Source organism: Pseudophryne corroboree, chromosome 11 (genome assembly GCF_028390025.1).
Source record: "Pseudophryne corroboree isolate aPseCor3 chromosome 11, aPseCor3.hap2, whole genome shotgun sequence".
Lineage (NCBI taxonomy): Eukaryota > Metazoa > Chordata > Amphibia > Anura > Myobatrachidae > Pseudophryne > Pseudophryne corroboree.
In genome coordinates, this window is record NC_086454.1 from 174,461,146 (window position 1) to 174,476,053 (window position 14,908).

Below are 14,908 nucleotides of genomic sequence, written 5' to 3' on the forward strand. Positions count from 1 at the left end.
TGGGATGTCCGAGTCCAAACCACCTGAGCGTAGGGTAGCAGTTACGCTAGAAGTGCGCGTCAGCCTGGGACGCTTCCCTCTATCCAAAAATTGTTGCATGGAAGCAGATACCGGAGATAATCCCTGGACTGATTGTGAAAGAGTGTTAACCCATGGGGAATCCACCTGTGGGGGCGGATTTATACATGACTGACCTTGTACTGAAGTTAACGGCAGTGCCATTAGCGGAGCCACCTGCTGCTTGCGTCATAACCTGCGTCAGTGTGGTTGTCCACGCTGGACCCTGAGGAACCGGTGGAGGATCCTGTTGCGGTGGTACTACCACGCAGGCTCTGCATCTGCCAGTGTCCTGGGGATCCTGAGGAGACAAAACAGCATAACACGCAGCACAAGTGGGAGGCTCAGGTGTGACCACCTTTTTTCCCCTGGATGACATTGCACAATATACTGGAAAACAGCACTGTATATTCTAAAAGTGACCCTTAATTAGCAGCGGCCTGTCCCTGAGGAACCTATGCTGAAACAAGTCCTTGTGCAAGAATCGTGCGATCAAGCTCCACACAGTGTTAAAACACACACACACAGTTACTCATCCACTCAAATGGTAGAAGAGGAGCCAAGCTACTCAACTGTCCTGTGATATCAGCAGGCAGAAGAAAATGACTGAACCCGGCTGCAGTAGCAGGGTACAGGGGAGACAGTGGCCAGACCCTCCTCTCTCATCAACTCCCAGCCAGCATGTGCTCTGAAATGGCTGCCGAGCATTGAAGGGGAGGGATTGGAAGAGGAGGGAGGAGATATAGCCCAGGAGCAGACCTTGAGCAAGCTACTGGTCTGTCCTGCGTCGGGGGAGTGGCTGCAGGCTGGCACCCTATCCCCTCAGATGTTATGCCCACCTACCCTGCTGGCTGATGCCCTGGTGGTCTAGTGGAAAACAGGCGCAGAGCACTGGGCACCCACTCATCTGTCCCCACCCCCCCTTCCCCCGCTAGCTCCCTTCAGCAGGAGGGTATCGCCGCATGTCGCCGGTCTACTCACCCTCCGGAACCCGTTGCGGTTGTGGGGGAGGCTACTGAGCATTTCGTTAGCCTCCCCCGGTGGAAGACCCCGGCTCCATTACCGACGTTGCCACCGGAGTCCGGGTGCTGGGGCTGGCATGCTGGGCTCTAAGTGCGCCAGCATTCCGCTCTGAGCGCTGGACAAAGAAGAAAAAAAAAAAAGTAACCATGGCTGTTTTAACAGCCATCTCTAAACAACGGTGCTGCTCCTGCGACACCAAAAGAAAAACTGGTGGGTCTGTCAGCGGGGGCAGGGTAAAGGGAGGCAAGGCCTGCTGACTACTTAAAAGTAACCCTTTTGATGCCCGTCTGCTCCCAGGCAGCCTACACCCAGCGTTAAAGCCTTTGGTCCAGTGCCCCTTAGTGGATGAAAAAGAAATCCAGAGACTCACCTGCTCCAGCAGGGTCCCTATATCAATATCTTTCTTTTTAGCAAGGAAAGCAATCACCAGGCTTGTGATAGTTGCGAAAAAGTTTACACCTCACATGAGCGGCAAACACAGGGTCAACGTTTCGGTGTTACACTGGACCTTTCTCAAGACCAGAAGTGCAGCAGTCAGGTTCACAATCCAAAATGACAGTCCCTGTGGAACTACAAGTACCCAACAAGCCACTCCCCTAGAAATTCAACCAATCAGCTACCACTGGGTGATTACCCTCTGCTCAATAAACTAGTGTATACGGCCCCACTCATGTAAATAACAATCTACTCACCAATAAATAAAACTACTGAAAAAGGAAAATTATACAGTTTGTCCGCCAACCTGCCCGGCAAATCCCTGTGGTGGAACGCATGGTGCAAGGCACTTCCGCTGTAGACGGTAGAGATGCTGACAACTTCCGTTCAGTCGATGCAGCCGTGGAGCGCATCGTGAAACGCATCCCACCGGCAGCTGTCACTCAGCAGCGGCAAGACCGACAAACTAGTGGCAATGCACTTTACTCAGATGAAACATATCTACGCTTCGTGTATGCTCATTGACTGGATCCCCCCACCACCCCGAGGTGGCAATAGGTGAGTAGATTGTTATTTACATGAGTGGGGCCAGATACACTAGTTTATTGAGCAGAGGGTAATCAGCGAGTAGTAGATGATTGGTTGAATTTCTAGGGGAGTGGCTTGATGGCTATTCGTAGTTCCACATAGACTGTCATTTTGGATTGTGAACCTGACTGCTGCACTTCTGGTCTTGAGAAAGGTCCAGTGTGGGACCTAAACGTTGACAGTTTGCCACTGATGTGAGGTTTGATCAACTTTTTCTGCAACTCTTGGAAGCCTGGTGAGTGCCTTTCTTACTAAAAAGACATATTATACTAAGGCACAAGAGAATCCACAGCATGCAATACACAGCATCATCACTGGGTGACGATTACTTCACTAATGAAAACTACAATGTTAAAACAATAGTGACAGATGGATACGTCACTAAAGAATACTACTGTATACAATAGCAAGCCCTGGCAAGCAGGCCAGTCACTTATAAGTACTGTAAAGCTTTACAGTGTAAATAAGTTCTTTGTGTACAGTAAAACAAGTCCCACATGGTTCATGCAATTTCGGGAGTGACACTGTATGCGGCGGCAGAGACACAGTGATAGTGTCCCTTACAAATAAACGGTGGGCTCCATGCACACAAGATCCTTGTGGTATTCTTCACTGCAATGGAGTCCTTTGTACATCCGACTGGTATTGTGCACTTCAATGCTGAATATTGATGGGATTTGCCAATAAAAGCAGTTGCCCCTAAACTGGAGTGTTTAGCACGGCTCTTAGTCTAGTAAAGGTAATGTTTCCATGGATTTATTTGAGGAACCAGGTGGAATAATTTCTGCCCACAAAAATAGATTAAATCATCCATGATCTATGATTACAGAAACCTTGAAAATAAGACCAGTTTGGAGTATAAAAAGACTGAACTTTAAATCATGTGCTAGGACACATTTTCAGAATTTATGGGGACCTTAAATCCTGAAAATAGAAATAAAGTGCAACAGTTGGACAGCCTTGAGGGCTGGCATTTGCCATCACAACTGTCAAATGCCATAAAAGTAAAAGAGCTACCCTGTACAAGATTCTCATCCTTCATCCACCAAGGGAGGTAGTAACTTGTATATGGCGAAAGACAGATGACTGAGAGTTGCTCCATACTGAAAGGAGATTGATCAGGTCTTTTATGTATAAATGTTTTATTTCTTTATTCACTTACGTGAGGGACTAATTATGGATTCCTTTGACCTATTAAATCCTAGGCTATTAATCTCTAATAGCAGCTTAGGTTTAAGGAGGTTAGGGTGTATCCTATGTAATAGGACAGCTAGTCAGGACTGCTCCTACCCTGTTAAAAGTCGGTGATGACACGAGGAATGTTAGCAATGGAATGAGGACGCAGTTACTGCTTCTGGATTCAGGCAGGAACCAAAGTAGTTTTTGATCTCCTTCCTTCAGAGATCCCTTCAACTATCATTAGCTCATGTGCACATGGTCAAGCTTATAGGTCAGATGTATAAAGTCTTGAGCATGCTCCATATATATGCTGTGGTCGACTGGAAGAAATGGCTCTTTATTTAATACCATCCTACACCTGTTTTGGTTCGCTCTGGAAATTTAAACTTTACTCATTTGTACACATATATGTATGGGATCCTGACAGTTACACATTGCCTGCACCTGTATTCAACGTGGTGGACACCAGATACAGATGTAGCAATGCTCATCTTACCAGCATGCACGCACCGCAGGTACAACGCAGTTCACAATGCAGAGTGAATAGGTCACAGGTGCAAATATACTCACATGCCCCTGTGCATGCACTGTGACAAACAGGTTACGAGTGCGAACAGCCGCAGCTTGTATGAGTGCGGCTACATCTGTAATCACACGTGCTGAATTGATGATTTCTTTATTAAACAAAAATGTTCAATTTCAGAATATGGGTCCTCTGGGCTAGTAGTTTTGTACATCTATTCGATATGGTAGCATCTAGTTTACCTTCGTGGAGAGGACCTTTCCCATAACCCCCTGGGTCCATCATGTCACAATCTATTTGGAATAGAAAAGTGTGGCGAGCGAAGCGGAGTGAGACACCGAGGCCGAAGCGTGGCGAGCGAAGCGAGCCCGCGAGGGTCCAACACTGTATAGAAAAAAAACCTCCCCCAAACGGAGAACGAAGAAAACATTTAGGAGCTGTAAGGGCGGAAGTTCTCTCCTGCACTCTCGTTTTGTCACGTCCAGGTCCTTACCACGAAGGTAACAGACACAACCTATTGGAAATAGTAACCTGTGGCGCAAACCACCGAGTCCAAAGGGTATATGTTGTAATGTTCTGAACAAGCTTAATGATGTCCTGAAGCAGGACATTAGTTATGCTAATCCAGGGGGTACCATATTCTGAACTTGAAATATATATCATCTTGTCTGGACACGTGTGACATCCTGAGCTTGTGACCTCAGTGGTGAATACTGTACGGCTTATGTACAGACCCTGTTAGATGCGCGTATTGTTACTACTTACCAATGTGCTCCCCTGTGCTATACAAGGATGACACGCCTTCTTAAAAGTTCCGGCTTTATCGAAAGTATCAGTGACCGGCTCCTGGACAACAGGCGGCTATGGCTGGGATAGCAGCAACAGTAGGCGGTCAGTCAGGTAGGGAGGCTGCGGGACCGGGTTCTGCTCACCTGTCCCAAGATACAGTATCTCTGACTCACGGCTATACTCCCCCTGCTGCCTAGCGCCCGGCACTACGCGTGACGCGACCGAGAGACGCGCAGCACTGACGTCTACTATAGGAAGTGAACGTCAGCCGCTCAGCATACTAGGGGAGGGATCTGCTTTCTGCGCTCCAGCCTGACGTTGGCCGGCATGTGACGCGGGCAGTACGTCATCGGCGCAGCGCGACCTTCCGCCGGGTCACCACAGGCTAGTGCCGGGTAGGCACCCGAAAGCTACAGCTGCTGCCCCGCACTCGCTATGTCTAAGGCCTCACGTGCTGCCAAAGTTGCAAAGAGAGCCGACGTCGCTGGCGTGATCCGCGCGCTGCTGGGAGCCGGGCAGGCCGCACCAGGACCTCCTCTGGGTCCCACCTTGGGACAGGTCTGCACCGCTCTGTCTCCTTGCGTAAAGCTGAGTAACTGTATCCATGGCTGATCTAGATCAGGTCACATTCAGTATATCTACCATAGTAATCCCACATACACCCTAAGCGGGTACACACCTGCAGAACTTTTCATCCCGGCCAAAGAGATTGGTGCCACACACCTGCCAATAGTAGTTTTTATTTTTTCTTCAATTACTACATTGGCAAATGTTTAGGTGCATACACACGGATTGCTTTGTCCAACAATCGGGTCTTTCCTGATCGATCAGACGACCAATCGTTCTGTGTGTATGCACAATATCGTGCGTGGTGTGCTCCTGTGGGGTCATCCGTCACTTCCCCTGATCTTAGAGGGCCCTACACACTGGCAGATAAAACAGGACGATATGAACATTGTCGTTCATTAATGACAGAGAACTCGTTCATATCGTTCTGTGTGTAGGCACCAACGATGAACGATGCGCAGGCCCACGCTCCTTCATTATTGGTGCCCTGTCGCTTATGCATGCAGGCCAATATGGACAATCTCGTCCATATTAGCATGCACTGCTATGGAGACGGGTGGAATAAAGAAACTTCAGTCCCCCCGCCGCCAGGTCGGCCGTATCCACCGTCTGGCAACTCGGCGGCAGATCGACAAATGTGTAGGGCCCGTTACTGTATGTTCAAAAGGTCAGGGAAAGCGGCTGCCGATCCCATGCAGTGCTGTGTGTGGTGAGGGGGGTGGTCGGCATAGTGGACGGTTGTGCACCGGATCACTCCATGTGTATAGCTGCCCAGTATGTGGAGCCGAGGAGCGTCCGATGCTTCGTACCACGTGTACCCACCTGTAGTAATGCAGATGTAAAATGCCGCTTCTGTCACAGGTTCCGCAGCACCTAACAAAGTACATAAATGAGCAAATCAAGAAAACAGCGACTTACAGTATAAAACAATGTATATAAATTTCTGCATAACGGGACAGGACACTAAAATAAACATAAGGGTGGCAGAAACCGAGGGTTCGGTGCCATTGAAGGGAATATGGAGTAGAAAATAGTCTAAGAGGGGAGAGGGCCCTGCACGTGAGATGTATTATCACAGTTACAGAACTCTTCTAGAAATGTTCTATAAAATTTGGCATCTGAGAAACCTTTATCTCTTATAGGCCCTACACACATGCCGATTTTTTGAAAGATATGAACGATCTCGTTCATAAATGAACGAGAACTCGTTCATATCTTTCAGTGTGGAGGCTCCAGCGATGAACGATGCGCGGCCCCGCGCTCGTTCATCGCTGGTCCCCCGTCGGCTGTGCATGCAGGCCAATATGGACGATCTCGTCCATATTTGCCTGCACGTCTATGGAGCCGGGTGACGGGGGGAGTGAAGAAACTTCATTCCCCCCGTCACTGCCCCCCCCGCCGCCGGGTCGCCCGTCGGCCACCTCGGCGGCACATTGCCATATGTGTAGGGCCCATAAAGCTTTAAAAAAAAAAACAGAAATACGCTTGCTACCATGCGGTCATTATCACTGACGTGATCACTGAGCAATTCATCCTACTGCCTGTAAAGGTCCTTCCTAAATCTGATGATTAAATTCTGCATGATTTTTTATTGTAATTCAAGGGGACATGTACTAAGCAGTGTAAAGAGTGGAGAAGTTGCCAATGGCCACCATTCAGCTGCTCTGTATATGTTTATAGTATGCAAATTCTAAATGTTACATCAATGCTGATTGGTAGCCATGGGCAACTTCTCCACTGGCTCACTTCTCCACTTTTATCACTGCTTAGTACATGTCCCCCTTATTAATGTTATCAGAACATTACTCCCAAGTACAGGGAATCTTATTTCTCAAACATTCTGTGTAATTCATCTAATGGGTGGAATTCAAATGTTTGAAAAGTCAGTTGGTTGTCTGTTTTTTCCTGTCTATTAGATGGGAAAAAAGAGACTCCCAACTGACTTTTGAAACATTTGAATCTCCCCCAATGACTGTATATTACATAGAACACAGCTGTCACACTCTATAATTAAAATGGTCTGTGTCTTGACATTGATTCTAAGTTGGTGCTTCATTAGTTCTAGCTACCTGCTAGAGTACAATCTATGGGCTGAATTCAGTTAGCCACACTGATTACCACAGGTTTGTAGCAGTGGCCAGGGCTGTTCAATTAACACGGTAAGTGGGGCTTTTTCTGCCCTTATTGTGGGTGCCACCAACGTGTTAACCCACAAGGGCTTGTAATTGAATAGCTCTGGGTGTGAAAGTCCGAGGCTGCAAGCACTTTTCATCGCGTGGTAATTAGCGTGGCTAATTGAATCCGGCCCCAGTGACATGTTTATTCCATAGGTATATCGGATATCCTGCTTCCTGTACTAATTCAGGTTTTGTCTGTTGTCAACACTGTGTTAAGTGTTTGCAGAATTATTATATTGCATTTCTTCAATTCTGTCTTCCCTTTCTTGTCAACAGAGGGGTGTCCCAATTGGACAGTTTTGTAAGGAGTTCAATGAGAAGACCAAAGACATTATTGATGGCGTCCCATTGCGTGTTAAGATTCTTGTTAATGTGAGTGTCTGAAGTACGCTGAGACTTCGTAGTTTGTTGTTCTTAGTCTACCTGGTAGATTATACAACTTCTCATCTTATGTTTTCTTAATTTTATGACTGACTTTGGACACCTCTCCCACATGTTTTATTTAAAATGTCACACTTCAGTCCATGTCTTTAATTTTCCTTAACTCATGTATTTCACTTACCCCTCCTTGGGTATTAACATTGTTAGAAATCTCTATTTCTGCTGCGGGGTACACTGGGCTCCACAAGGATTGGACAATGGGGTGTAGAGTAGGATCTTGATCCGAGGCACCAACAGGCTCAAAGCTTTGACTGTTCCCAGAATGCACAGCGCCGCCTCCTATATCACCCCGCCTCCCAGCACAGGAGCTCAGTTTTGTAAGTTGGTGCTGCAGTAAGCAGGCACTTAACAGAGGGGCTGCTCCAAGCAGCCCTAAGAAAAGCTTTTTATGAGGTAAAACGTGAAGACTTCGAGGGCAGCAGCGGTGGTAAATGTCTTGTGACATTCACTGCTGCAGCTCTAGCTCTCCCCAGCGGCGCTGTACACTCCCGAGCCCTGGTTGCCGGGTACCTACAGCGGAGGCTCCGGTTTTCTTCACGTTAGACACACAAGGCTGGGGCTCTCCAGGATCGCGAGGCCGCGCTTCGGGAGGTGGTAAGTGGGTCCCGCTTGCGGGACCCGGTCTTTATCGCGATCCGGCGCGGTCAGTGGGAGGCGGGCCGCACGCGCTGGCGGTGGACACTGTGGCAGTACAGGCGATCCCGGGCATTGGCGCAGGTCAGGTTTTCTCTCTAAACCAATTCTTATATCGCCCATAGTACCCGGTGGTTTTGCCAGCAGAGGGGATAAGGCTTAGACCTGAAGCCCCTCCCCCAGCCCCAGGGCGCCATTTCTAACAAGTGTTCCTGCCCTGGAGCTGCATTTCTGTCTTTTCCTCACTCCCTGTCAGTGTCTGCGGCGCCATTATCCCTCAGCTCACAGTTCCTGGGACTGCTTGGGCAAATCCTCCTATGTAAAGCCGCCTGGTTGTCAGCGCTGTGCCTTTACATGACACTTAAGTATTCTACTTGCCTTTTTAGACAGTGATAGTTAGGAAAGCGTTCATTTAGTCAGGGTTTTATAGTACAATTACCCTGTGATATACATCCAGTTCTTACTGTGTACTGTTATATCTATTGTTATATAGCTGTGTAAGCTAGTCCAGTGCAGTATTATTGTCAGTAATAACCTCTGCATTGTACAAACTGTGACTTTCTGTGTGTGCATTTGATAGCTGAGTGGTGTCCATTTCGTGTCTTTCACTCAACCTGCTATCCCTATATTCTATAACCTGAGGGGGCTTGGAGCGTCAGGTGTTATCTAATATAGGATTTTCACAAAGATATACTGTATTGTGTATTTTTCTCTGTGATTTAGTCACCATATCTCTCCTTTATCTCTGCTAGTGCTGACTACACTGCGCAGGGGTTTGGGTTTAGAGGTATAGTGCTGCTAATAATTGTATTGTGTTAACCTCATACTGCAAGTTATATCATGTCTGCTTCTGAGGGTAACGGTTCTGGGGCTGAACACACTGCCGATGTTGCTGACGCCACGGAGCCGACGCCACGGAGCCATATGAGGAGAATATAGCAGCTGTGGGCTCTGGTTCTGGGGGCTCCTTGCCCCCCAGTGGGACTGTGGCAACGGAGGCACATACTGACCCACCGTGGGCCGCTTTTTCCATGCTTCTGCATACGCTAGTTCATAAACTAACTCCCCCCTATGGGACCCCCAATGCCGGTACAACCGTATGTGGTCCCTGCAGCTAACCCGCCGTGGGCGGACGATTTATCTGCTCAATTAAAGAAGTTGAACCAGTCCTTGACTACTAAAAAGTCTCACCAACGCTTGCCCAAGAGGTCCTTTAAGCGAGCGCTTATCTCCTCACAATCCATTGCTGTCACTGACACCTCGTCTGATGAGGACGGCACATATACTGACCCCTCAGGTTCTGACTCAGATACGGCTGATGGGGAGGGTAGTTCTCATGTGGATGTTCCTGATCTTTTGGAGGCTATTAAGTTAATTCTGCAGATTACGGATGATCCGGAGCCATCTGTCCCTCCTAAGAAACCAGATAGGTTCAAGCGTCAGAAGGTGGTTAAGCAAGTTTTACCTCACTCTGACCACCTAGTGGATATACGTCAAGAACCCTGGGAAAACCCGGGTACGAAGTTTGTGCCTCAAAAGAAGATGCTGGCTCGCTATCCCCTCGCGCCAGAGCTGTCTAAAAATTGGGAAACGCCTCCTCCAGTGGACTCACATGTGGCTAGGATGGTGGTTTCCTCAGCTCTACCTGTCACTACCTTCACGTCTCTAAAAGAGCCTACGGATAAACGTGTGGAGGGTTGTCTGAAATCGATTTACACCATCACGGGTGCTGCAGAAAGGCCCACTAATGCAGCTACATGGGCTGCAGAGGCTATTGAAGCATTGGCCTTGGAGTTAGAAGCTGAAATCTCCTCTGACCATGCTAGACAATGCTTGTCATATATTGTCACAGATTCTCAATATATTAAAGAGGCGGCTTCTGATGCCGGTATCCTAGCAGCCAAGGCCTCTACTACGTCAGTCCTGGCTCGCCGGATATTGTGGCTGAGATCCTGGTCTGTGGATCTGGACTCTAGAAAAACCCTGGAGGTACTCCCTTTCAAGGGAGATATTCTGTTTGGGGAGAACTTAAATAAGCTAGTGGCTGACTTTACTACTGCCAAAACTGGCTGTCTGCCTAATACCACTCCTTCTGTGTCGAAGGCTAAAGGTACGTCCTTTCGTCCTTCAGGTAAAGCAAAAGGTCAGGCGTACCATAAGCAGGCCCGCACTTCCAAACCTGGTAAGCCGAAGCCCAAAAGAGCCTGGGCTGCCCGTCAGCCAGCTGCCAAGACTGATAAGCCTGCCGCATGACGGGGCGGGCCTTCCCCTGGGGGATCCCAGGGTGGGGGGCCGGCTTCTAGGGTATACCCAGGAATGGTTGAAGACCACTTCAGATGCCTGGGTACGGGAAGTCGTCACTCGAGGTTACGCCATAGCCTTCAAATACCGACCCCCTCATCGATTTTGCCAGACAGACGTCCCTTTAGACCAGACAAAGGCAAAAACTCTACACTCGGTGGTACAGACCCTCCTGGATACAGGAGTCATAGTACAGGTGCCTCTTGCTCAGAGGGGCCGGGGGTACTATTCTCCGCTGTTTCTAGTCCCGAAACCGAATGGGCCCTCCTGGCCCATTTTCAACCTAAAGGCATTGAACAGGTTTGTGAGGGTTTCCAAGTTCCGTATGGAAACCCTTCGCTCTATAGTTCTGGCCTTGGAACCTGGGGACTACATGGTCTCCCTGGAAATACAGGATGCTTACCTGCATAGTACTATAGCAGTGTCACATCAACAATACCTGAGGTTCGCTATTGGCAACCTGCATTACCAGTTTTGGGCGTTACCTTTTGGTTTAACAGCGGCTCCGCGAGTCTTCCCCAAAGTTATGGCGGTGATGACGGTGGTACTCCGCCGTCAAGGGGTCAGGATACTGCCATATCTGGACGACTTGTTAATCCTGGCAAATTCCCCAGATCTTCTCCTACGTCATCTGGATATAACGGTCCGATTTCTACAAGCCCACGAGTGGGTCATCAACTGGAAGAAATCCTCCCTGGTCCCTGCTCAGAGCATGGTGCACCTGGGAGCGTTGTTGGACACTCACAACCAGAGGTTGTTCTTGTCTCAGGAGAAAGTCCTGAAGCTTCAGGACAGGATTCGTTGCTTCCTTTCTCGTCCGCAAGTGTCGATACATTTGGCAATGCAGGTGCTGGGCCTAATGGTGTCAGCATTCGACATGGTGGAGTATGCTCAATTCCATTCTCGCCCCCTCCAGAGGCTGATTCTAGCCAAGTGGGACGGCCTGCCTCACCGGATCAGATCTCAAATGATCTTCTTGACTCCGAAGGTCCGTCTGTCGCTACACTGGTGGCTCCGGGACCAACAATTGTGCAGGGGTCGTCCCTTCTGGATATCCAACTGGGTCCTGTTGACGACAGATGCCAGTCTAAGAGGTTGGGGCGCGGTTCTGGAGCAACACTCCCTTCAGGGTCGGTGGACCAAGGAGGAATCTCTACTCTCAATCAACATTCTGGAATTGCGGGCTGTCTTCAATGCGTTGAACCTGGCCCAGCATTTAATTCAGAACCGTCCTGTTCACGTACAGTCGGACAACGCCACCACAGTGGCTTACATAAATCATCAAGGCGGCACTCGAAGCCGTTTGGCAATGAAGGAAGTCTCACGGATTCTACGTTGGGTGGAACGCCATCTACCGGCCATATCGGCAATATTCATTCCGGGAGTCCTGAATTGGGAAGCGTACTTTCTCAGTCGTCAGGACGTGCATGCCGGCGAGTGGGGCCTCCATCCAGAAGTGTTTCAACTCCTCGTGGAAAAGTGGGGTCTTCCAGACGTGGATCTGATGGCGTCTCGACACAATTACAAGGTTCCGGTCTTCGGAGCAAGGACAAGGGATCCTCGAGCAGCATTCGTGGATGCGCTGGCGGTGCCGTGGAAGTTTCGGATGCCGTATGTGTTCCCTCCGGTGTCACTCCTGCCCAGGGTAATTCGGAAGTTCAAGCAAGAAAAAGGAAATCTGCTTCTCATAGCTCCGGCGTGGCCAAGACGGCACTGGTTCTCAGACCTTCAGGGCCTATCGTCAGAGCGTCCAATTCTACTTCCACAACGCCCAGACCTCCTCGTTCAGGGCCCCTGTGTCTACCAGGACCTAGCCCGGCTGTCTTTGACGGCGTGGCTCTTGAAGCTTCCGTCTTGAGGTCTAAGGGTTTTTCTGAAGAGGTCATTCAAACTATGTTGCGGGCCCGGAAACCGGCCTCTGCTCGGATTTACCATAGGGTCTGGCATTCCTACTTTGTTTGGTGCGCATCTAACAATTATGACGTTTCCAAGTTTAGTACAGCCAAGCTTTTGGCTTTTTTGCAGCAAGGCCTTGAGTTGGGCCTGCGTCTGGCCTCCCTAAAGGTTCATATTTCTGCCTTGTCGGTGTGGTTTCAGAGAAAAATTGCGACTTTGCCTGATGTTCATACTTTCACTCAGGGTGTGTTGCGTATCCAACCTCCCTATGTCCCGCCTGTGGCTCCTTTGGGACTTGTCGGTGGTTTTTGAGCCGTTGCAGGAGCCTCCGTTTGAACCCCTTGGTTCAGCTGACCTTAAGTGGCTTTCCCTTAAGGTGGTGTTCTTGCTGGCTATTGCCTCTGCTAGAAGAGTGTCGGATCTGGTTGCCTTGTCTTGTAGTTCCACATACCTGATTTCTCTGACGTCCTAGTGGATGCTGGGAACTCCGTAAGGACCATGGGGAATAGCGGCTCCGCAGGAGACTGGGCACAAAAGTAAAGCTTTAGGACTACCTGGTGTGCACTGGCTCCTCCACCTATGACCCTCCTCCAAGCCTCAGTTAGATTTTTGTGTCCGGCCGAGAAGGGTGCACACTAGGGGCTCTCCTGAGCTTCTTAGTGAAAGTTTAGTTTTAGGTTTTTTATTTTCAGTGAGACCTGCTGGCAACAGGCTCACTGTATCGAGGGACTAAGGGGAGAAGAAGCGAACCTGCCTGCTTGCAGCCAGCTTGGGCTTCTTAGGCTACTGGACACCATTAGCTCCAGAGGGACCGAACACAGGCCCAGCCTCGGAGTCCGGTCCCAGAGCCGCGCCGCCGGCCCCCTTACAGAGCCAGAAGCAAGAAGAGGTCCGGAAAAATCGGCGGCAGAAGACATCAGTCTTCAACAAGGTAGCGCACAGCACTGCAGCTGTGCGCCATTGTTACTTGGCACACTTCACACTTCGGTCACTGAGGGTGCAGGGCGCTAGGGGGGGGCGCCCTGAGCAGCAATGTAAACACCTTGGCTGGCGAAAATACACCACATATAACCCCCAGGGCTATATGGATGTATTTTAACCCCTGCCAGAACTCACCAAAAAGCGGGAGAAAAGGCAGCCGAGAAGGGGGCGGAGCCTATCTCCTCAGCACACGGCGCCATTTTCCATCACAGCTCCGCTGAAAGGACGTCTCCCTGACTCTCCCCTGCAGTCCTGCACTACAGAAAAGGGTAAAAAAGAGAGGGGGGCACTAATTTGGCGCAGTTCTAATAATAACAGCAGCTATAAAGGGAAAAGCACGTTTTATAGTGGTATTCCTGTCTATATATAGCGCTCTGGTGTGTGCTGGCATACACTCCCTCTGTCTCCCCAAAGGGCTAGTGGGGTCCTGTCCTCTATCAGAGCATTCCCGGTGTGTGTGCGGTGTGTCGGTACGATTGTGTCGACATGTTTGAGGAGGAAAATGAGATGGAGGCGGAGCAATTGCCCCCTAGGGAGTCGACACCTGAGTGGCTGAGTTAATGGAAGGAATTGCGTGACAGTGTCAGTTCTTTACGAAAGACAGTTGACGACATGAGACAGCCGGCTACTCAGCTTGTGCCTGTCCAGGGGTCTCAAACGCCATCAGGGGCTTTAAAACGCCCGTTACCTCAAATGGCAGACACAGACACGGATACTGACTCCAGTGTCGATGATGAGGAGACAAACGTGACTTCCAGTAGGGCCACACGTTACATGATTGAAGCAATGAAAAATGTATTGCATATTTCTGATAATACAAGTACCACTAAAAAGGGTATTATGTTTGGTGAGAAAAAACTGCCTGTAGTTTTTCCTGTATCCGAGGAATTAAATGAAGTGTGTGATGAAGCGTGGGTTTCCCCCGATAAAAAACTGATAATTCCTAAAAGGTTATTGGCATCATACCTTTCCCGCCAGAGGATAGGGCACGTTGGGAAACACCCCCTAGGGTGGATAAAGCGCTCACACGCTTGTCTAAACAGGTAGCACTACCCTCTCCTGATACGGCCGCCCTAAAGGAACCTGCCGATAGAAAGCAGGAGAATATCCTAAAATGTATATACACTCACACGGGTGTTATACTGCGACCAGCAATCGCCTCAGCCTGGATGTGCAGTGCGGGCGTGGCGTGGTCGGATTCCCTGACTGAAAATATTGATACCCTAGATAGGGACAGTATATTACTGACTATAGAGCATTTGAAAGATGCATTTTTATATATGCGTGATGCACAGAGGGATATTTGCCGACTGGCATC

General features: G+C 49.3%; 2 protein-coding genes across 2 annotated transcripts in view; one reads left to right on the top strand and one right to left on the bottom strand.

The window, feature by feature from the left end:
- Positions 1-4,874, bottom strand: part of DPP3 (dipeptidyl peptidase 3) — a 173,825-nt gene extending 168,951 nt beyond the window's left edge. The window contains exon 1 of the mRNA XM_063945092.1: positions 4,571-4,874. The gene's annotated coding sequence lies outside the window, so the exon portion shown is untranslated. The remainder of the gene's footprint in view (positions 1-4,570) is intronic.
- A 53-nt stretch (positions 4,875-4,927) lies between these two features.
- MRPL11 (mitochondrial ribosomal protein L11) overlaps positions 4,928-14,908 on the top strand; it is a 67,551-nt gene continuing 57,570 nt past the window's right edge. The window contains exons 1-2 of the mRNA XM_063945093.1: positions 4,928-5,152; positions 7,615-7,710. Coding sequence (XP_063801163.1) covers positions 5,030-5,152; positions 7,615-7,710 — 219 coding nt within the window. The 5' untranslated portion in view covers positions 4,928-5,029. The remainder of the gene's footprint in view (positions 5,153-7,614; positions 7,711-14,908) is intronic.